Source organism: Schistocerca nitens, chromosome 5 (assembly GCF_023898315.1).
Source record: "Schistocerca nitens isolate TAMUIC-IGC-003100 chromosome 5, iqSchNite1.1, whole genome shotgun sequence".
NCBI lineage: Eukaryota > Metazoa > Arthropoda > Insecta > Orthoptera > Acrididae > Schistocerca > Schistocerca nitens.
In genome coordinates, this window is record NC_064618.1 from 675008220 (window position 1) to 675031295 (window position 23076).

Sequence of the window (23076 nt, forward strand, 5' to 3'; positions counted from 1 at the left end):
AATTACAGATATAAAGAAACAAAAGACGAGCATAGCAAATTTTATAGCTATGCTTGATTCTACTGATGGATCAACAAGCCATAAAACTATGAAGCTCGCCACTAACACAGATCTAGATGATGCTGTTTACAAGTGGTTTACACAAAAGAGATCAGAAGGAGAACCTATCTCAGGTCCCATTCTGTGTGAGAAGGCAATGCAGTTCAATGAAAAACTTGGAGGGCCTTCGAACTTTAAAGCGAGCACGGGCTGGTTAAAACACTTCAAGTCAAAACACAGCATTCGTGAGCTTACAATACAGGGAGAAAAACTGTCGGCTGATTCGTTCAAAGTCAAACTAAGGGACGTATTAAGGGAAGGAAATTACGCTCTCGAAAACGTTTACAGTGCTGACGAAACTGGACTTAACTGGAAAGCTTTACCAAGAAAAACTCTTGTTTCACGTCATGAATTAGCAGTACCTGGTCCTAAAACAAGCAAGGACCGTATTACAGCTTTGGCTTGTGCTAATGCTACTGGAAGTCACCGACTGCCTATGTTTGTCATTGGTAAAAGTAAAAAACCACGTTGTTTCAAGCACGTTAATATGTCAGCCTTGCCTGTTGTGTAAACCTCACAAAACAGTGCTTGGATGGATAGTACGATTTTTATGAAGTGGTTTCTGGACGTTTTCATACCCTCTGTTAAAGCTCATCAGCTAAAGAATGGGAACAGGGAGAAAACACTACTTCTCCTTGACAATGCACCAACTCATCCGTCATGTGATATTTTAAACGAAAAAGGCGAGTTCATAAAGGTAATATTTCTTCCACCTAACGTAACCTCCTTATTACAGCCCATGGATCAAGGCATTATTGAGACTTTCAAACGATATTACAGGAAAGAATTGTTGCGTAAGTTGTTAGAAAGAGAAGTGGATGGAGAAGAAAGTCTCTTATGAAATCATATGAATACTGACTTGAAAGACGCGTCCTACATGATCAGCGCAGCATGGAATAGTGTAAAGGAAGAGAATTTGAAGAAAGCCTGGAATAAAATTTTGGACACAGAAGAAAATTCACAAGGTATGATTGAAAATGACGAATGGAATGATATGTCCAAAATACTCGGTATGCTAAAAGAAATAGATTGCCATGAATGTGATGAAGAAGACGTTCATGAATGGATGAATATCAATGATGCAGATCCAAGACACCAAATCATGCAGGGCAGCGAGATTGTAAATGTCATCACTGATAAAGATGACGCCACCAGCATCTCGTCAATCAGTGCTCCAGAAAGTGAAGATGAAAGTATACCAATAGCTTCTGAGGCGTTCACTTGTTTAGATACTGTCTTGCGACGGTTTAAAGCCCAAGATGAAAGTGACCAGTTTCAGATATATGTAATGAAAAAAGTACATGACTTAGCTGCGCGTAAGCGGGTAGGCTTGCTTAGACAGACCAAAAGAAAGGATTTTTTCAAACATTAATTTTGTATACTGTGTGTATTGTTCATGCAAAATGCGTATGTAATATGTATATACTTTTGTTTAATAAACTGTGCCACATACTATATATTCCTACTGAAGTTGCCTTTGTATGTTACTTTGTAATACTAAAAGAGATGCCTGCTTTTATGAATAAAATGACTGTACAGTACTTCTTTTTGGCAAATAAACATGTACAGTTCGATTATCCGAACAAACCAGTTTTCTGAACACCCATGTCCCCCAATTACTTCGGATAATCAATGCTCTGCTTACATAATGCTTTTTTTTTTTTTAATGCCCGTCGGATGCAATCACAAGCATACTTCTGCAGCTTGCTACATTGTACATCGCCCACTGTGGTTGTCTTCTCCTGGTAGTTAATACAAAAAAAGAAACACATGAATGTTTACTTTCTTGCATTTTGTTTCCTCTTGCAAATACACTTACTCCAATGTCCTGATGTTCAACAACATTACAATTACTGCAGGTCTTTTCGTAAATAGGTGGATTCTGTCAAGCTTATCACAAAATTAAATTTATGATTTCCTACAATACTGCATCTGCTGGAACAAAGGTGCAATTTTACTATCAGTTTCTTTTCTCTTGCTCCTGGAGGAGCAAATAACACAAATCACGTTGCGGACTGAAAGGAAGCATGACAGGTTCCATCCATAAATTCCTCCACTTTGATGCCTGCTGTGTTTTCGTGTGCCATTTATTGGCAGATTTTGAAGCATAAGTGCCTGGACAATGACAGTAGAAAATGTAAATTATTGGTCTATCAGTGTGGTCTATCGGTGTTTCCAACACCCCTCAATCTGATGTACGAAACATTACCCTCCATTTCAATGTCTTCTCTCCATGACCTGAAGTCGGTGAATGACTGAAATTCAAGGAGGTATATAAACTACATAGAGTGGCTATCTGTGAGGTAACAGCACTCCCAGTGGCAGCAAAAAGCGACACCGGCCGCCATGTTACATTTGGTATATAGTCCTGGTGTTAGAAAATCACTGTTTTCCGGTTGTAATTTGTTTTAAAAGTCTTATTGACCGATCACGAATTGCGCCCAGTGTATGTGCAGCGTACAATTGCGCTAACCAAAGTGATAAAACAACTGGAATATCATATTTCAGGTGAGTATCTAAATGTGTGTTGTACGAGGTGCATTCAAGCTCTAAGGCCTCCAATTTTTTTTCTAAGTAACTACTCACCCGAAATCGATGAAACTGGCGTTACTTCTCAACGTAATCGCCCTGCAGACGCACACATTTTTCACAACGCTGACGCCATGATTCCATGGCAGCGGCGAAGGCTTCTTTAGGAGTCTGTTTTGACCACTGGAGAATCGCTGAGGCAATAGCAGCACGGCTGGTGAATGTGCGGCCACGGAGAGTGTCTTTCATTGTTGGAAAAAGCCAAAAGTCACTAGGAGCCAGGTCAGGTGAGTAGGGAGCATGAGGAGTCACTTAAAAGTTGTTATCACGAAGAAACTGTTGCGTAACGTTAGCTCGATGTGCGGGTGCGTTGTCTAGGTGAAACAGCACACGCGCAGCCCTTCCCGGACGTTTTTGTTGCAGTGCAGGAAGGAATTTGTTCTTCAAAACATTTTCGTAGGATGCACCTTTTACCGTAGTGCCCTTTGGAACGCAATGGGTAAGGATTACGCCCTCGCTGTCCCAGAACATGGACACCATCATTTTTTCAGCACTGGCGGTTACCCGAAATTTTGTTGGTGGCGGTGAATCTGTGTGCTTCCATTGAGCTGACTGGCGCTTTGTTTCTGGATTGAAAAATGGCATCCACGTCTCATCCATTGTCACAACCGATGAAAAGAAAGTCCCATTCATGCTGTCGTTGCGCGTCAACATTGCTTGGCAACATGCCACATGGGCAGCACGGTGGTCATCCGTCAGCATTCGTGGCACCCACCTGGATGACACTTTTCGCATTTTCAGGTCGTCATGCAGGATTGTGTGCACAGAACCCACAGAAATGCCAACTCTGGAGGCGATCTGTTCAACAGTCATTCGGCGATCCCCCAAAACAATTCTCTCCACTTTCTCGATCATGTCGTCAGACCGGCTTGTGCGAGCCTGAGGTTGTTTCGGTTTGTTGTCACACGATGTTCTGCCTTCATTAAACTGTCACACCCACGAACGCACTTTCGACACATCCATAACGCCATCACCACATATCTCCAACTGTCGATGAATTTCAATTGGTTTCACACCACGCAAATTCAGAAAACGAATGATTGCAAGCTGTTCAAGTAAGGAAAACGTTGCCATTTTAAGTATTTAAAACAGTTCTCATTCTCGCCGCTGGCGGTAAAATTCCATCTGCCGTACGGTGCTGCCATCTCTGGGACGTATTGACAATGAACGCGGCCTCATTTTAAAACAATGCGCATGTTTCTATCTCTTTCCAGTCCGGAGGAAAAAAATCAGAGGCCTTAGAACTTGAATGCACCTCGTACTTAGCGTCTTGTGCATCATTTTCGTGTTTAAGCTGTATACAAAATGTAAATAAGCTACTATATACATGTCTCTTTATTTTTAGATTTCCTCTGAAAAAGAAAGAGCTGTCAAGTCGGTGGGTAGCCAATATGAGGCAAGATAAGTGGCAGCCAACTCAATATAGCTACATATGCTCGTTTCACATTGAAGATACATACATGTATACTACAAACGAGAAAAGGTGACTTCTGGCAAACGCAGTACCGACAATATTTATGTTTCCTGACCATCTGCAGAAAACAACTATAGTAGAGAGACAACCAAGGAAATGGCCTGTCAGTGAAGAATCAGCTTCCTTATCAAATGAACCCAGTGAAATAGTTTTCCTGTTATTTATTTGTTATATGGGTTATGTGTGAATTTTACTATTAAGCAATGTATGTTTAAAGAAAAATAAAGCTTAATGATAATACTTCATTTTTGTAGGTGAAAGAGTGAATCAGAATGATCATACAGATCATTCTTACTGTTTGCCTAGCCCCAAAAAATTGAAAGAGTTATGAGGCACTAAGGCACTACAGAAAAGGACCGAGAAGCTTAGGAAACAAGTGAAACATGCAAGGTAAAGTGTTTCAAGAAAGAAGAAACAAATTGTGACATATAAAACAGTGGTTGCAGGCCTAGGGGGTTGTTTGAGGAAGGAGACCAGACAACGAGGTCATCGGTCTCATCGGATGAGGGAAGGATGGGGAAGGAAGTCGGCCGTGCCCTTTCAGAGGAACCATCCCGGCATTTGCCTGGAGTGATTTAGGGAAATCACGGAAAACCTGAATCAGGATGGCCGGACGCGGGATTGAACCGTCGTCCTCCCGAATGCGAGTCCAGTGACTAACCTGCAGGCCTAAATAAGGGACTTCAAGACTGTGTTTCTGAAGTGATAGGATGTGACAAAAATAGTGATATTCTGAAACAACTTTTTGCAATGTAAAACAAATGTTTAGTTCCTGAATATCCTAAAGAAATAAGACAGTTTGCCCTTACACTCAATTTTTACTCCTCCAAAGCTTATAATTATTTGAGGAAGTTTGTTAAATTACCCCTTCCTCAAACACTCCGCAGGTGGGCAACTACAGTAAATGGCAGTCTTGGATTCACAGAAGAAAGCTTTAAAAAATTAGCAGATGAGGTTCAGAGTAGTTCAGGACCTATTTTAGCTGCACCTACGTTCGATGAGGTGGCTATTAAAAAAGACTTAATATGGGATGGTAATAAGGTTCTGGGGTTATGTTGACTTAGGGCAAGGATGTGAGGAAACTGATGATAGCCAAATAGCAAAAGAGGCTCTAGTGTTTATGGTCACGGGGATTAATAGGAGTTGGAAAATTCCTGTTGGCTATTGTTTTCTTAATTGTTTAACAGCAAGTGTGAAACTTAATTTACTGCAGCAGTACCTCCGTAAGTTGGAGCAAACAGGAGTGCATATAGTTGGTGTTGTTTGTAATGGAGCTGCAGCTAATAGGTGTGTTATGGACAAATTAGGAACTAAGGTAGGTGTAATTGACTCCCAATGCTGGTTTCCTCATCTCTCAAATGATGACAAAAAAGTATTTTGTTTTTTTGATGCTGCTCACATGTTGAAATTATTGAGGAATACTTTATGTGAAAAAAAAGAATTACGATATAGGGATGGTCAAGTAATTAAGTGGGAATATTTTAACAGGCTAGTTGAATTGAAAGAACAGGAAGGGTTGCATGTGGCAAATACAATGAGGACGACACACATTCAATTTGAATCTCAGAAAATGAAGGTAGCATTGGCTGCCCAGACTCTGAGTAATTCTGTTGCTGATGCAATGATTTTTTGCAGAGACTTATAGTTACCAGAGTTTGTCAATTGTGAGGGCACTGTTAAGTTCATAAAAATGGTGGATACTGATTTTGATTTACTTAATTTGTGCAACCTTATGAACAAAGGCACCAAAACACCAGTGTTTAAAGGTAATAAAACAACAGTCTGTAAAATTATTGAAAAATCCATTCAGTACTTTATGAAATTGAAACTTTGTAATGGTGACCTACTATATTTATCAGGTAGAAAAATGGGTGTTTCCGGAATGGTGTTTGATCTCTTAAGCTTAAAACAAGTCACTGAAAGGTATATGTGGACTGAATCTCCAGTGCTTAAGTTTATTTTGACAAGGAGGATGAGACAATTCTACTCTAGCATTTGCAGAAGTGGAGGCAATAGGAATAATCCCAATGCCTTGCAGTTTAGATCAGCTTACAGAAAGTGCTTAATAACACATATAGAGCCCTCAAAAAATTCTAACAGCACTGGAGGAGATTTGGAGACACTTTTGGTACCAATATCAAATCCTGTAGAAAATTCACATGGTGTTGAGGAATTTGACCATGATTACTACATTCCAGAGTACGAAAGGTTAACTCTATATTCGGAAAGGGTGGTAGAGTACATTTCTGGAAGTGTTGTCAGGCAAGTTTGTAAAAAGGTTAAAAGTGTAGGTTGCTTAAAAGTTCTCCTTTATGCTCAAACCGAAGGAAAAACAGGTTTAATTGCAGTAAAAGATACCAACAATAATTTGTGTACTGCTTCTAAGGATGTAATCAAATTGTTGACAGTGGCAGAAAGGGTCTTCAGGGACTGTAAAACTTAATATGAAAGAAGAACTTCCTTTTGCAATTGTATGTGTTCAGAATGTTGGGTGACAGGCCAAATTTATTTACTCGATTTTGACCATCTAATGTTGCCAGCTGAATTTGGAGAAGAGTCACATTACTCTTTTCTAGTCAGGATGCTGCTAAAATAGTATTTTAATTGTAGGTTACACCATTTGCGCAAAAACCAGGCCAATGGAAGAAAGAGGGAAATATATTTAACAAATATATACAAACTTATATTGTTTAAGGGACAATGAAAGGTCCTGCATTCTCAATTGATCATTTTTGGACCTACTGAATTATTTAAAATTGTTTTTGACCTAATCTATATGGCATTGCAGCGAAATGAACTGCAACATTTCATAATAAACTTTTCAATTAATCGATGTCAGAAGTGTGTTTTATTTCTTTTAGCCTTCATCACTATAAGCTTTACAGTAGAGAAATCAGAATGTCAGTGCAGTTTTTTTTTTTTTTTTTTACGCCATGCGTAGTAAACAATAACAACATTCAGTACTAGCAGACAACACGTAGGCTGCACCCCTTGACGTTACAAGACATGGCGGCTCAGTTTTCAAGTTGCTTCAAAGATGGCGGTGCCATAGCCAGTCTATGTTGTTTATATAGGTCGTTGACTGAAATTATATTTCCTAACACGCTGATTGAACATTATGAATAATTTTAAAATGTCCAAGAATGTTCACTTTTCCCAAAGCAGAAAAGACACCAATACTGTGGCCAATAGCAATTCTACAGTCACAAAATGAATCTCTGGCATAGATCTGAATTTCATGCTGCCGAAGAGCTGACACCTGACTGAATCCTTTGTTACACAAACTGCATACCCTCTCTTTCATTCTTTATTTTCTTTGGCACAATTTCTTTTCTTTCAAAGAACGTGCTTTTTAAAAATATCTCTGTAACCCCTGTGGAGTCCATATTCCACTTGGCACATGGGAAACACAAACATTACGTGGTAGTAGTTGATGAATTAGCATCCACTGTAGACACAATATAGATCACACAGCACACTACAAGCAACTAAGAGGGCAGCCAGTTCATGCTTGTGCTATGGTGTGAATTCTGCACTTGCACACTGCTCGAGGGACATGTGATACAAGCTACATCTAGCCACTAGTGAGTCATAATCTCCCAACACACAATTAACCTAAGATTGTATGCTGCCATTCTTTGACACTAAAACATTACTGCAGGTGGTATACTCTTGTCTTTCTCCACTTCCATGTCCTTCTTCCATCTGAGAACTGACTCACCCAGTTCATCAAATGGGGACTTGCAGTTTAGCATGGAATCCAAACCATTAAGGGAATACATCTCTACAGCTACACCCTGAATTATGGCAGGTGGTAGTCACATTACCTACCAGGCAAAATTCTATGGGCAATCACGGATCAAACATTGCACCTCTGGATTTGTGGTTCACCACTTAACCTCTCTGCTACCAAGACCACGAACACACAGATTTTTTTTTTTTTTAAAAAAAGAATAACAGCAAATTACAGAAAAGAATAACTCTTCCAAGAGAAAATAGTGAATACACAATTGCTTACATAACACACTGAACACAAAAAGACAGTGTATTATTCATGAGACTGATTAAAATACAAATAAATACACTGTTAGCTGCATAAAACTTGTTTTAGGGGTTGTTTTGCTACTATTTTCTCACAGCGGGAGCACAGCACATCTTTTTCTTTAGAGGTATAACGTCGGCACCTTGGACACAGCTGACATTCTGATGTTTCACATACAATTTCAAACTCATTATCTAATAGCTGTTTATTAGACTTGACCAGTTCCACAGCTGATACCTGCAGCAGTTCTGTCAACTCGGAAAAATCACTTCGACCTTCTTCCTGGAACAACTGCAAATTAAGTGCAATGAGATTAAATCAACAAGTCTGTCCCTTCACTTTAAAGCAACAAAAGCTAGAATTTTTCCTGCACAAATCAACAAATTATTTTCATGGCTATCACATGTCAAAAACTAACAGAAGCACAATTCTCACATTCATACTACAAGCATATGACTCCTGAAGCAAAGGACATATACCTCTCCGATAGAAAGTATGTCAAATACACAAACATCTAACAGGAAAAATGTACAGTGATTCTCAGTGTTTTGATATTGTATTTGCTCAGAAGGTAGTAACATTATAAAGTGTCACATATGTCTCTCACAGGGTAACAGTACTCATCATCCTTATCAGAATCCAGTTTATATGCATATAATATAGCTGTCAGTTGACTCCTCTTTCCTGTCAATAGATGAGTAAAGTAAAAGTGCACAGTTAAACATTGAGCCTGTAGAGCAGATGGAGTGTAAACAAAAAGCTGCTTTCCCCCAACGTTGACAACTGTAAGCACAAAAAGCTGTTCCTGCTACTCCCTCCCTCCCCTCCCCATGTCCACTGTGTCAATCACTTTCATCATGCTGGAGTGATGGTTGACATTCTGTCAGTTCAAACACCAATAACAAGTGAACACTCTGTCCCCACATTGCGTCTCATGTAAACTGTTTCTTGTAAATTCCGTCCAGACTGTTTTGTTGTCCGCATTATCACACAAAATTAATTGTTTCACTTGCAACAAACCTGTGAACCTGGCAAACTGTGTACCTCAGCAAATCTGTGACACAACAACGGATGGTCCACATGCAAAGTATTCAACTGGTCACCAACTACAGGTCAAGATGCCAACAAAACTAATGCTGTCATTATGCATAAACAAGGGAGATGTCAAATACTAAATTGACACCAGCTCTGGCTATCTTTAATTAGGAGGTTTACTGGCATAACGGGACTCTGCCGCTACAACGGCTGAAAGATCCCACTGCCAGGACAATTATTGTAACAGCTAATTAGAATTAGAAAAATTTCTTCTGAAGAGCAACATTACTTCTAACTGCCTCTGCAGTAATTGCTAACAAATTTGACTAACATGTTATTTTCTGTACTTGGATTCCAAATCACAGACCAAATTAATCCTGCATATAATTCAATGTTGAACTATGAAGGCTGTTCAGACAGTAAGTTCTGATGCTGTCTGATGTACGAAGGAGTGGGGATTGTGGAGTGATTTCAGTTTTGTGAAGTGATTTCAATTTAGATGTCATACATCAGCCCAACCCACCAGCATAGAAACCTGGTTTTGCGTATTATATAATTTGGCAACTATCCTTACACATTGTTTAATATAATTGACTTTAAAGTGGTGTGTTTCTGGTTGCTTGGCCATGTTACTGGTTTTACTTTATGCATAATGTTTTGATGATCAATGCAGTCATCATCTTCAGGACTGCGAGTAAACATATCACAAAACTTACACCACCTGAAAAAGATGCCTAGATTAGTTGTAATAGTATTGTGGATAAAATGGAAACAACAACTTGGCTTAACACTCGAAAGCACACCATCATGTAATCATGCTGGAAAAACTTGAGACATCACACCCAAGGCGCAACAAAAGACCATATCAAAAACAGCTCAAAGAAAACTACCTCACTAATTAATGGCTTCTTTGACATAACAAACTGGCAAACCTATTCAAGACAAAGACCACTACAGAGCTCAGTGCTTCAGATGAAATCTTAATTAACAGAGAAGATACGCAAAAGAACAAGCTAATTAACAACTTAAAAGAAAGCAATGGAGGGCACTAGAACTGAGATAAAAGTGCAATGCACATGACTGGAGTAGAGATCACAGTACAAACATCAGCGGCAACTGTGCCTTCTACATGTTGCCAAAGTCATCTTCTCATCCAGCAGGTACATTCAAATCTGTTTTACATTAGTTTAATAACCAAGAACTATTCTTAAAACAACTGAGGCATCTCCAGCTATGAGTCATATAATCAAATTCAAAAATTACCTTCAATATCTGCAAAGTTTTATCTCCTGCCAAAACTTTCACATTTAATTTCAAAGTATTGGATTCTTCTGAGGTTTTGTGAAGTAAGTCACGCAATTTCAATGCTGTTGACATTATATTGTCAATGTCAACTTTCTCCCACTCTTTTGGAGGCTTCCAAACTCCAGATCGGAAAACACCTGTACCTGTTGTGAACAAAAATAATAATAATAAAAAAAACGTATTAAATTTAATGAATAAAAGGCAGTTGTTAATTGAGAACACATAGTATAATATTACACACATTGTGTCTGTATAGTAGGTAGATTGTAAAACAAATATGTATACAAGATTTTAATGTTTAGATTAGATAAAAAGAAACAAATTTTTGTGTGATAAAAATGTAGTAGGTGTTTCATTTCCCTGCTAGGGGTATATGAAGGTTTTGATACTAGTGATGATCAGAGAAAGTGCTCAAACTGTCATTTGATGAATATTGTTTTAGAGATGATGTCCATCTATAGTAAAGCACAACTTGCATCTGTGTGCTAATGATTGTCTAAAATGCTCAAAACAGCCAGATGTTGCAATAAATAATGGATCAGCTTCAGATAAATGGGCCACGGGGTCTTCTTGACTGTATACCGGTGTCCTGTGCACCAAACACTTCACCTCCCTCCCACAAAAAGAAATCCATAGATGGTTAGCACCATCTCTACAACAATATTCATCACATAGCAGTTGGAAAACTGCCTCTGACTAGCATCAAAACTTCAAGGACTCCTAATGAGAAAACAATGTACCTGTGACATTTGTTTTCAAAAAGTTTCTTTTTATCTCCTCTAAACACTCAAAAATTTTGTGTAGGCCTAAGTAGTTTTCTATGTACTCGGCCACACACTATGTGGTGGCTTGCAGATTGCAGATGTACATGTGAAACAACATTATAAAAAAATTTCTTTTTCTTTTTTTTTTTTTTTAATCTTTTGCCTTTCAGTATTCTGTATGAGTTCTGACACTTTGTTTCTTCTCATCATTACAGAAAAGTGTTTGTTAGCTTATGTCTAAAATACATCACCCAAAAAATTGTTACCTTTTTTAAGTTTATCATGAGTGTGCAAATGGTGTTTCCATATGTGTAAAAAATGCAGTGTGATGCATAAAAGTGAAGAAACAATAACAAAGGATCTCTGTTTATAGCTGATACGTTGTACTGGCACAAATTACTCTTAAAACAAGGTAAAAAAAGGCACTTAGAAAACACCTGTTAATTACACATTTGATCTCCTATGGACACCACTCACCCAATTTCCAAATGACGCATATGGTGCAAAGAACTAATTGTTCAAAGGATGCAAAAGTAGTTTGTCTGAATCACTTATTGTAAGACGTGGAGCATTCATAGTGAGCCACTATTCACTCCATAAAAAGTGTCATTGGGTCCTTATATATGGACATATTGTTTTTGTTTATTTTAAATAGGGTGTTGTAGTATCCAAATATCAACTTTGTATCATATTTTCAGCTGGTTTGGGGGAAAAAAGATAAAACAAATAAATAGAGTCAACAACTTGGCCTCCACATATCATGAGAAAAAACAGATTTTGTGTGGCAGTGTTTCACCAGGGAAACAATTTCAACAACCAAAGTTTGAGGTCATAAAAACTAATGTGCTAAGTGTGAAGACTTTCCAAGAACATTCTCTTTCTTGTAAGCTGCATTGTCTGTAACTGAGACTGTGGTTTAGCAGTAGAAATACACATGAAGTCTTCATCTGGTAGTTGAATATTGGTATTGGTATTTGTTTTACCACACGAAAACTTTATCTGTTCAGTTACAACAGCTACAAGTGGTTGTATTAAATAGTTTCAAAATTATAACATTTTTTGTATAATTCCAATTTAGTAAGATATGAATTGACTGAATACCAAAACAGCATTTTATTTCCAAATAATCCTCATCAGTTATCCAAAGCGATTCATACTAGAGCACCTACATCCATATGCAGGCATACAAGATGAATCACCTTGGTTCTAGGCAACAGCTATTGCATAATAAACACAGCTACTGTAAAAGATACGTGGTGATGAAAATTTTGAAGCTCACAAAAAGTATATAAATATATTTGCCATTAGTCATGACAAAGTTATCCCATAACTCCCTTCAGTATTTCAAAACTACAACTACATGAGACAAAAGCAGTTAGACTACACCTGTTATTAAGGAACTACTACACATTTCCCGCCCCCCCCCCCCCCCCTTACCAGCCCCACAAACACTGAGTATTCCTACTCACATGTATACGGTGCTTCAAACCAGCTATTCCAACCATTTTACTCAAAAATGGTGCTTCTCACCTTTTTTCAATGAACTGCACTCATTCTAGGCAAACCAGTAAAATTGAATTGAATGGTGAACCTTACACAGCTCAGAATCTTCTGAAAAATAAAGAACAAGTAGCAAGCTCTTCCCCCAGCTGGCTAAAGACCGGTGATGAAAATATCTTTCATCAACACACAAGGCTGAACATCAACTCAGTGGCACACATTAGAGATCTTGGGTATTGTTGCTGTTGTTGTTGTTGTTGTTGTTGTTGTTGTGGTGGTCTTCAGTCCTGAGACTGGTTTGATGAAGCTCTCCATGCTACTCTATCCTGTGCAAGCTTCTTCATCTCCCAGTACCTACTGCAGCCTACATCCTTCTGAATCTGCTTAGTGTATTCATCTCTTGGTCTCCCTCTACGATTTTTATCCTCCACGCTGCGCTTCAAAACTAAATTGGTGATCCCTCAATGTCTCAGAACATGTCCTACCAACCGATCCCTTCTTCTAGTCAAGATGTGCCACAAGCTCCTCTTCTCCCCAATTCTATTCAGTACCTCCTCATTAGTTATGTGATCTACCCATTTAATCTTCAGCATTCTTCTGTAGCACCAAATTTCAAAAGCTTCTATTCTCTTCTTGTCTAAGCTATTTATCGTCCACATTTCACTTCCATACATGGCTACACTCCATACAATTACTTTCAGAAACGACTTGCTGACATTTAAATCTATACTCGATGTTAACAAATTTTTCTTCTTCAGAAATGCTTTCCTTGCCATTGCAAGTCTACATTTTATATCCTCTATACTTCGAACATCATCAGTTATTTTGCTCCCCAAATAGCAAAACTCCTTTACTACTTTAAGCCCCTCATTTCCTAATCTAATTCCCTCAGCATCACCCGACTTAATTTGACTACATTCCATTATCTTTGTTTTGCTTTTGTTGATGTTCATCTTATATCCTCCTTTCAAGACACTGTCCATTCCGTTCAACTGCTCTTCCAAGTCCTTTGCTGTCTCTGACAGAATTACGATGTCATCGGCGAACCTCAAAGTTTTTATTTCTTCCCATGGATTTTAATACCTACTCTGAACTTTTCTTTTGTTTCCTTTATTGCTTGCTCAGTAATCAGATTGAATAACATCGGGGATAGGCTACAACCCTGCCCACTCCCTTCCCAACCACTGCTTCCCTTTCATACCCCTCAACTCTTATAACTGCCATCTGCTTTCTGTACAGACTGTAAATAGCCTTTCGCTCCCTGTATTTTACCCCTGCCACCTTCAGAATTTGAAAGAGAGTATCCCAGTCAACATTGTCAAAAGCTTTCTCTAAGTCTACAAATGCTAGAAATGTAGGTTTGCCTTTCCTTAATCTTTCTTCTAAGATAAGTCATAGGGTCAGTATTGCCTCACGTGTTCCAACATTTCTACGGAATCCAAACTGATCTTCCCCGAGGTCGGCTTCTATCAGTTTTTCCATTCGTCTGTAAAGAATTTGCGTTAGTATTTTGCAGCTGTGACTTATTAAACTGATAGTTCGGTAATTTTCACATCTGTCAACATCTGCTTTCTTTGGGATTGGAACTATTATATTCTTTTTGAAGACAGGGTATTTCGCCTGTCTCATACATCTTGCTCACCAGATGATAGAGTTTTGTCAGGACTGGCTCTCCCAAGGCTGTCAGTAGTTCTAATGGAATGTTGTCTACTCCGGGGGCCTTGTTTCGACTCAGGTCTTTCAGTGCTCTGTCAAACTCTTCACGCAGTATCATATCTCCCATTTCATCTTCATCTACATCCTCTTCCAGTTCCATAATATTGCCCTCAAGTACATCACTCTTGTATAGATCCTATATATACTCCTTCCGTCTTTCTGCTTTCCCTTCTTTGTTTAGAACTGGGTTTCCATCAAAGCTCTTGATATTCATGCAAGTGGTTCTCTTTTCTCCAAAGGTCTCTTTAATTTTCCTGTAGGCAGTATCTATCTTATCCCTAGTGAGATAAGCCTCTATATCCTTACATTTGTCCTCTAGCCATCCCTGCTTAGCCATTTGGCACTTCCTGTCGATATCATTTTTGAGACGTTTGTATTCCTTTTTGCCTGTTTCATTTACTGCATTTTTATGTTTTCTCCTATCATCAATTAAATTCAATATTTCTTCTGTTACCCAAGGGTTTCTGCTAGCCCTCGTCATTTTACCTATTTGATCCCCAGCTGCCTTCACTATTTCATCCCTCAAAACTACTCATTCTTCTTCTACTGTATTTCTTTCCCCCATTCCTGTCAATTGTTCCCTTATGCTCTCCCTGAAACTCTGTAGAACCTCTGGTTTAGTCAGTTTATCCAGGTCCCATCTCCTTAAATTCCCACCTTTTTGCAGTTTCTTCAATTTTAATCTACAGTTCATAACCAATAGATTGTGGTCAGAGTCCACATCTGCCCCTGGAAATGTCTTACAATTTAAAACCTGGTTCCTAAATCTCTGTCTTACAATTATATAATCTATCTGATACCTTTTAACATCTCCAGGGTTCTTCCATGTACACAACCTTCTTTCATGATTCTTCACCCAAGTGTTAGCCATGATTAAGTTATGCTCTGCGCAAAATTCTACCAGGTGGCTTCCTCTTTCATTTCTTACCCCCAATCCATATTTACCTACTATGTTTCCTTCTCTCCCTTTTCCTACTCTCGAATTCCAGTCACCCACGACTAATAAATTTTCGTCTCCCTTCACTACCTGAATAATTTCTTTCATATCATCATAGATTTCATCAATTTCTTCGTCATCTACAGAGCTAGTTGGCATATAAACTTGTACTACTGTAGTAGGTGTGGGCTTCGTGTATATCTTGGCCACAATAATGCGTTCACTATGCTGTTTGTAGTAGCTTACCCGCACTCCTATTTTTATATTCATTATTAAACCTACTCCAGCATTACCCCTATTTGATTTTGTATGTATAACCCTGGATTAACCTGACCAAAAGTCTTGTTCCTCCTGCCACCAAACTTCACTAATTCCCACTATATCTAACTTTAACCTATCCATTTCCCTTTTTAAATTTTCTAACCTACCTGCCCGATTAAGGGATCTGACATTCCACGCGCCAATCCGTAGAACGCCAGTTTTCTTTCTCCTGATAACGACGTCCTCCTGAGTAGTCCCCGCCCGGAGATCCGAATGGGGGACTATTTTACTTCCGGAATATTTTACCCAAGAGGACGCCATCATCATTTAATCATACAGTAAAGCTGCATGCCCTCGGGAAAAATTACAGCTGTAGTTTCCCCTTGCTTTCAGTACCAGAACAGCAAGGCCATTTTGGTTAGTGTTACAAGACCAGATCAATCAATCATCCAGACTGTTGCCCCTGCAACTACTAAAAAGGCTGCTGCCCCTTTTCAGGAACCACACATTTGTCTGGCCTCTCAACAGATACCCCTCCATTGTGGTTGCACCTACGGTACGGCTATCTGTATCGTTGAGGCACGCAAGCCTCCCCACCAAAGGCAAGGTCCATGGTTCATGGGGAGGGGGGGTATAGAGGCTGAAAAAAGTGGAAATGACTGATTATTTATGCATCTGACATCTGCTGTCTTCAGAATTGGAGGGTTAAATGCAGAACTGTACACATGCTCTGATCTACAGAGAAACTAGCATGAGCTGAAGTCTGAGATCTGAAGACTGGAAAGGCAGGAATGAAAGGTAGAGGAAGTTCATGGAAGGTTGCATAGAATAGGGAGAAGGAGTAGTTGAAAGGCACAGTGGAGGAGGAGGTGAAATTACACAAGCAACCTCATAAACTGACTGAAGATAAATGAATAATTGAAGATAAATGACGATAAAGAAGTAAAGGCATAGAAAACAAATATCGTCCAGGTGTGAGCAGGACTTGCACTCTGAGGCTTCTGTAAAAACTTAATTATGTATACAGGCAGTTCATCCATTCTGGACACTGAGAGTCTTGAGGACTTTTGCCTGTTATCAGCATTGCTATTAACAAGATATCAGTTCTGGAAATACCAAGACTTTTGAGAATATTTTAAGTTTGAAGTCAGATGAAAAATGACAAAATAAATATACATTTCATGTGATGTAATTACAGATTAAAAATTTTATGACTTTTTTTACTTTATTTGTATTGTGAAACCCTGCTTCCTCCAAATTTAAAGGCGGGACCACACTGAGCGCGCCGCGCTGCGCAAAACGGCTCTGCGCGCTCAGTGTGGAAGGCGAACCGTGCTGCGTCGCGTCGTGCCGTGCAGTGTTCCAGCTGTTATCGGTACATCAAAGGAAGTGGTGCGTTTGCGAGCGCTCAGTTTAGACGGGGCTTCGCTCGCTCGATCTTCAGACCGTGCGCGCGATCCAACTGGAACACAGTGCGCGCCTCGGAGCGGCGCAGCAGGGCACGGATGGCACTCTCCTCTCTGCTACAGCTGTGCGTGGGGTGCAGCAGCGCTGCGCAGCACGGCGTGGTGCGGCGCGCTCAGTGTAGACCCGCTTTAATGATTCTAAATCAACAAAAATTACCTTACAGGTATGATGAGTGAGAATGGAAGGGGAATAACTGCTGTCAGCTGTAGCGGAACATCAAACAGAAATGTGTATTGGACTGGGATTTTAATCCAGGATCTCCTGCTTATTAGGCAGGTGCGGTAACCACTGCGCCATCCGGGACACAGTGTTATTGCAACTGCACGGACTACCTCAGTAAGCTTTGCGGCCAATCCACACTCCCACTGAGTACCATCTATCCGCAGTCCCTGTCCTTTATACTCCTGTTTGCTACTCAGATCCCCACAGGAGGTTGGACATCTTTCATGCATTTGCACTGAAGAAAATCGATCCATTCTCCAGGCAGGCTTATCAATTACATATATGTGTGGTGTCTGTTGTGACTTAGTAGTTCCAATTTTTTAAACCAACAATGGATCTTAGATCTTATTATGTGACATAGGTTTTGATGAGTGAGTTTGCAAGTATCAAGATACGTGACATAAATGGCCATATCTTTTGCTTGCAATGACTTAGAAGATTCAATTTCTTTACATCGCCAAGGGATCTTCGACCGTGTTATGTGGCATCAATTTCAAATGTAATACCTCTATCTGTCCCTGAAAAAAGGTTTTTAACAGCAGAGGATGAAAAGATTGAAGAAATGTATGATGAGATAAAAGAAATTATTCAGATAGTGGAGGGAAAAGAAAATTTAATAATCATGGGGAACTGGAATTCGATGGTAGGAAAAGAAAGAGAAGGAAAAGTAGTAGATGAATATGGAATGGGGGTAAGGAATCAAAGAGGAAGCCACCTTGTAGAATTTTGCACAGAGCGTAACTTAATCACAGCTAACACTTGGTTTAAGACTCATGAAGGAAGGTTGTATATGTGGAAGAGGCCTGGAGACACTGGAGGGTTTCAGATACATTATATAATGGTAAGACAGATTTAGGAACCACGTTTTAAATTGTATTTGTTATGAATTGTAGATTAAACTGAAGAAACTTCCAAAAAGGTGGGAATTTAAGGAGATGGGACCTGGACAAACTGAAAGAACCAGAGGTTTTAGAGTGTTTCAGAGAGAACATTAGGGAGCGATTGAAAAGAACAGGGGAAAGAAATACAGTAATAGAAGAATGGACAGATTTGAGAGATTAAACAATGAAGGCAGCGGAGGATCAAGCAGGTAAGAAGACGAGGGCTAATAGAAATCCTTGGGTAACAGAAGAGATACTGAATTTAATTGATGAAAGGAGAAAATGCAGCGAATGAAGCAGGTGAAAGGGAATACAAATGTCTCAAAAATGAGATCGACTGGATGAGCCAAATGGCTAAACAGGGATGGCTAGAGGACAAATGAAAGGATGTAGAGGGATATATCACTACAAGTAAGATACATACTGCCTACAGGAAAATTAAAGACCCCTTGAAGAAAAGAGAACCACTTGTATGAATATCAAGAGCTCAGATGGAAAACCAGTTCTAAGCAAAGAAGGGAAAGCAGAAAGACGGAAGGAGTATATAGAGGGTCTATACAAGGGCGATGTACTTCAGGGCAATATTATGGAAATGGAAGAGGACATAGGTGAAGATGAGATAGGAGATGTAAGCTGAAACAAGGCCCCATGCGTAGACAACATTCTATTAGTACTACTGATAGCCTTGGGAGAGCCAGCCCTGACAAAACTCTAACGTCTGGTGAGCAAGATGTATGAGACAGGCGAAATACCTTCAGACTTCAAGAAGAATACAATAATTCCAATCCCAAAGAAGGCAGGTGTTGACTTGTGTGAAAATTACCAAACTATCAGTTTAATAAGTCATGGCTGCAAAATAGTGACATGAATTCTTTACAGACGAATGGAAAAAGGGTAGAAGCCGATATGGGGGAAAATCAGTTTGGACTAAATAGAAATGTTGGAACATGTGAGGCAATACTGATCCTACGACTTATCTTAGAAGATAGATTAGGCAAACCTATGTTTCTGGCATTTGTAGACTTAGAGAAAGCTTTTGACAATGTTGACTGGAACAATCTCTTTCAAATTCTGAAGATGGCAGGGGTAAAATACAGGGAGCAAAAGGCTATTTACAATTTGTACAGAAAGCAGATGGCAGTTATAAGAGTCGAGGGGCTGAAAGGGAAGCAGTGGTTAGGAAGGGAGTGAGACAGGGTTTTAGCCTATCCCCAATGTTATTCAATCTATATACTGAGCAAGAAGTAAAGGAAACAAAAGAAAAATTCAGAGTAGGAAATAAAATCCATGGAGAAGAAATAAAAACTTTGAGGTTCGCTGATGGCATTGTAATTCTGTCAGAGACAGCAAAGGACCTGGAAGAGCAATTGAGCAGAATGGACAGTGTATTGAAAGGAGGCTATAAGATGAACATCAACAAATGCAAAATGAGGATAATGGAATGTAGTCTAACTAAATCAGGTGATGCTGAGGGTATTAGATTAGGAAATGAGACACTTAAAGGAATAGACGAGTTTTGTTATTTGTGGAGCAAAATAACTGATGATGGTAGAAGTAGGGAGGATATAAAATGTAGACTGGCAATGGCAAGAAAAGCTTTTCTGAAGAAGAGAAATTTGTTAACATTGAGTATAAATTTAAGCGTCAGGAAGTCTTCTCTCAAAGTATTTGTATGGAGTGTAGCCATGTATGGGTGTGATACGTGGTCAATAAATAGCTTAGACAAGAGAAAAGAAGCTTTTGAAATGTGGTGCTACAGAAGAATGTTAAGATTAGATGGGTAGATCATGTAACTAATGAGGAGGTACTGAATAGAATTGGGGAGAAGAGGAATTTGCGGCACAACTTGATGAGAAGAAGGGATCGGTTGGTAGGGCATTATCTGAGGCATCAAGGGATCACCAATTTAATATTGGAGGGCAGTGTGGAGGGTAAAAATCATAGAGGGAGACCAAGAGGTGAATACACTAAACAGATTCAGAAGGATGCTGCAGTAGTTACTTGGAAATGAAGAGATTGCACAGGATAGAGTAGCATGGAGAGCTGCACCAAACCAGTCTCTGGACTGAAGACCACAACAACAACATTTGGAAAGGTAGACAGTCAGTCAGCTAAAAAATGACAAAAAACATTTTTTCATGTGATATAATAACAAATTAACTATTTTGGGAATTTTTCCTTTACTTTTATTGTGAAACCTTGTTGCTTGCCAAATTTCATGATTCTAGATCAAGGAGAAGTACCCTATAGGTTTTTGATGAATGAGTTTGCAAGTATACATGATGACTGTATCTCTTGATTGCAGTGACTTAGAAACTTACATTTCTTACGCGATCAAGGGTTTGTAGACCATAGTGAGTGACATAAATCTGAACTTCTAAGTCTGCCTACTGATGCGAAAAAAATTCTTAATAGTTGGACAGACAGGCAGACAGATGGACAGCAAAGTGATCCTATTAGGTTTCTGTTTTTACTGAGTGATTACAGATTCCTAAAAAGGAAAGTCTAAGGCCAGCAAGGAGGAAGAATGGAAACTAGATGAATGGAAGAACACAGTTAGGTGAGTGAAGAGTAGACAAAGTAGCAGGATGACAGAGACTAGCAGAGGTTCAAACGAGAAGGGCTGTATGCCCATGGGAGGTAAGCAAGAGACATATTACTATACAGGTGGACTTGTGCTGGAGACTTGGAATTAGTACTAAGGTGGACTTGGAACTAGTATTAAAGCAGCTGTTGAAATCAACTGAGTTATGTACAGAAGCTTGCTCTGCAGTTACATTATCTGCTTTATCCCTGTCAATGATTTTACAATGCCCATTAAACTATTTGGCTTCATGTGCACATATAATGCTGGTCAGCAGTTTTAACAGGGTTGGTAGTCAGCTTGTGCATGCATTTCTATATTTAATGAGGTAGATCAGTATAGGGAGAGATGCACAGGAGCAATATGCATGTCATAAACCTGGGCCATTAAAAACATTTAGCTTCAGGATGCACAGTTCTAGGGGCAGGAGTGGCACATGGATGAACCACAATATCATAGGTTGGGAGTCCAGAGAAAGTCTTGTAAAGAATACTCCTCAATTCAGGATATGATGATGAAAGAAGGACGACAGGAATATCATGGTTTAACATCCTTTCTATAACATGATCATTAGAGGCAGAGCACAATTTCAGATCAGCAATAAATTTGGCCATGCCCATTTCAAACGAACCAACATGGCATTTGCAATAAATGATTTTGGAAAACAATAAAAAGCTTAAATCCAGGTGATTGGATGGGGATTTGAATTGCCGTCCTCCCACATACAAGTCTACTGTGCAAACTGCAGAATCACCTCTACTGAAGATTGTGGTTGAAATTCTTTGGATCTGAGTGGTGCCGGTAGTGGTGGTGGAATAGGAAGAGAGGGTGGAGTGCATAGGGGGCAGAGAAGGAGGTGGAAGAGGAAGTGGAAGAGGAAGAGGAGGAGGAGGAGGAGGAGGAGGAGGACAAAGTAGGATGATATGAAACTGTAGTATATAAACCAGGATTTTCTGTGTGCCAGGTGATAAGAGATTACTTTCTACAAGCATTTTTTGTGTTCTTTATGTCTTTTGACATTCTATTTCACCTTTTAATATTAGGTGCTATTTCTGCCTTAGTTATACATTTTAATACCATATTGTAACTGAAGCGCATTTTTAATTAGAGAACAAATGAAAATTCATCAACATTACTTCAAAACTACCACATAATTTTATGAAACAATGCAAGTCCATGTTGGAATCATAACAATATTATGAAAAGGATAGACAGCATCTCACCACATAGAGGTGGCATTAAGTCGCAGACAGGCAGGATGAAAAAGACTGCTAAACATTTAAGCTTTCTGACAAAAAAAGTCTTTCTGGAAACAGAGAACAGAAATATTCACACAAGTACAACAGACACACACACACACACACACACACACACACACACACACACACACACGGCTAGGCCAGAGACAGTGGTCCTGTGTGTGTGTGTTTTTCCCATTTCCAAAGGAGGACTTTTTTGTCTGAAAGTTTAAAAGTTTAGCAGTCTTTTGATTGTGTCTGTCTGTCTGTGACTCCATCTCTTCTATATGTGGTGGTAGCAACCTATCCTTTTCATAACATAATTTTATGACATTTATTACACCCATATTCATGCAGTTTGTGGAAACACTCCACTTTAGTTCATCTTAGCTAACTGAATGACTGAATACTGTGAACTGTGAGCATACAATTATTGCCATTTGTTCTTACATACATTCTAATTTAGTTGCAACTAATCTATTTCAAGCAAGTTTCTTGTGAAGCGCATGTTACATAAAAAAAAGGGAGGGAATGAACAATCAGTTACATCAAACATGCAGAACAAAAAAAGATAAAGTTCAAGTAAATAATGCACTGTCCCACGGAGAAATTTCTCTCCATAGAAATAATGCTAATCCATGGCCTCTATTGAAAAACAACCTGCATCACAAAATACAAGAAGAAGAAATTACTTAACAACACGCTGCATCACGTAATACAACAAGAAGAAAACAAACAGAAAGTTAGGCATTGAACTCACCGACAAAATAGGGATGGTGGAGATAAACTTCCTCTGCAAGAAATGGTAAAACTGGGGCAATCATATGTGTAACACCTTCGAGTATGTGGCTCAGCACCAACTGACAGGCTCTTCTCTTAGGAGAGTTAGGTGATTCGCAATAAAGTCTGAAAATTATTTGTATTATTGCCTCTACCATTAGTTTGAGATAAAAATAAGCAAT

At 39.2% G+C, this 23076-nt stretch overlaps 1 protein-coding gene across 1 annotated transcript in view; it reads right to left on the reverse strand.

Moving 5' to 3' along the window:
• Positions 1-6991: 6991 nt before the first annotated feature.
• Positions 6992-23076, reverse strand: part of LOC126259852 (isoleucine--tRNA ligase, mitochondrial) — a 96585-nt gene continuing 80500 nt past the window's right edge. Inside the window, exons 15-17 of the mRNA XM_049956907.1 lie at positions 22875-23020; positions 10503-10687; positions 6992-8495 (exon numbers count right to left, since the gene is read on the reverse strand). Coding sequence (XP_049812864.1) covers positions 8250-8495; positions 10503-10687; positions 22875-23020 — 577 coding nt within the window. The 3' untranslated portion in view covers positions 6992-8249. The remainder of the gene's footprint in view (positions 8496-10502; positions 10688-22874; positions 23021-23076) is intronic.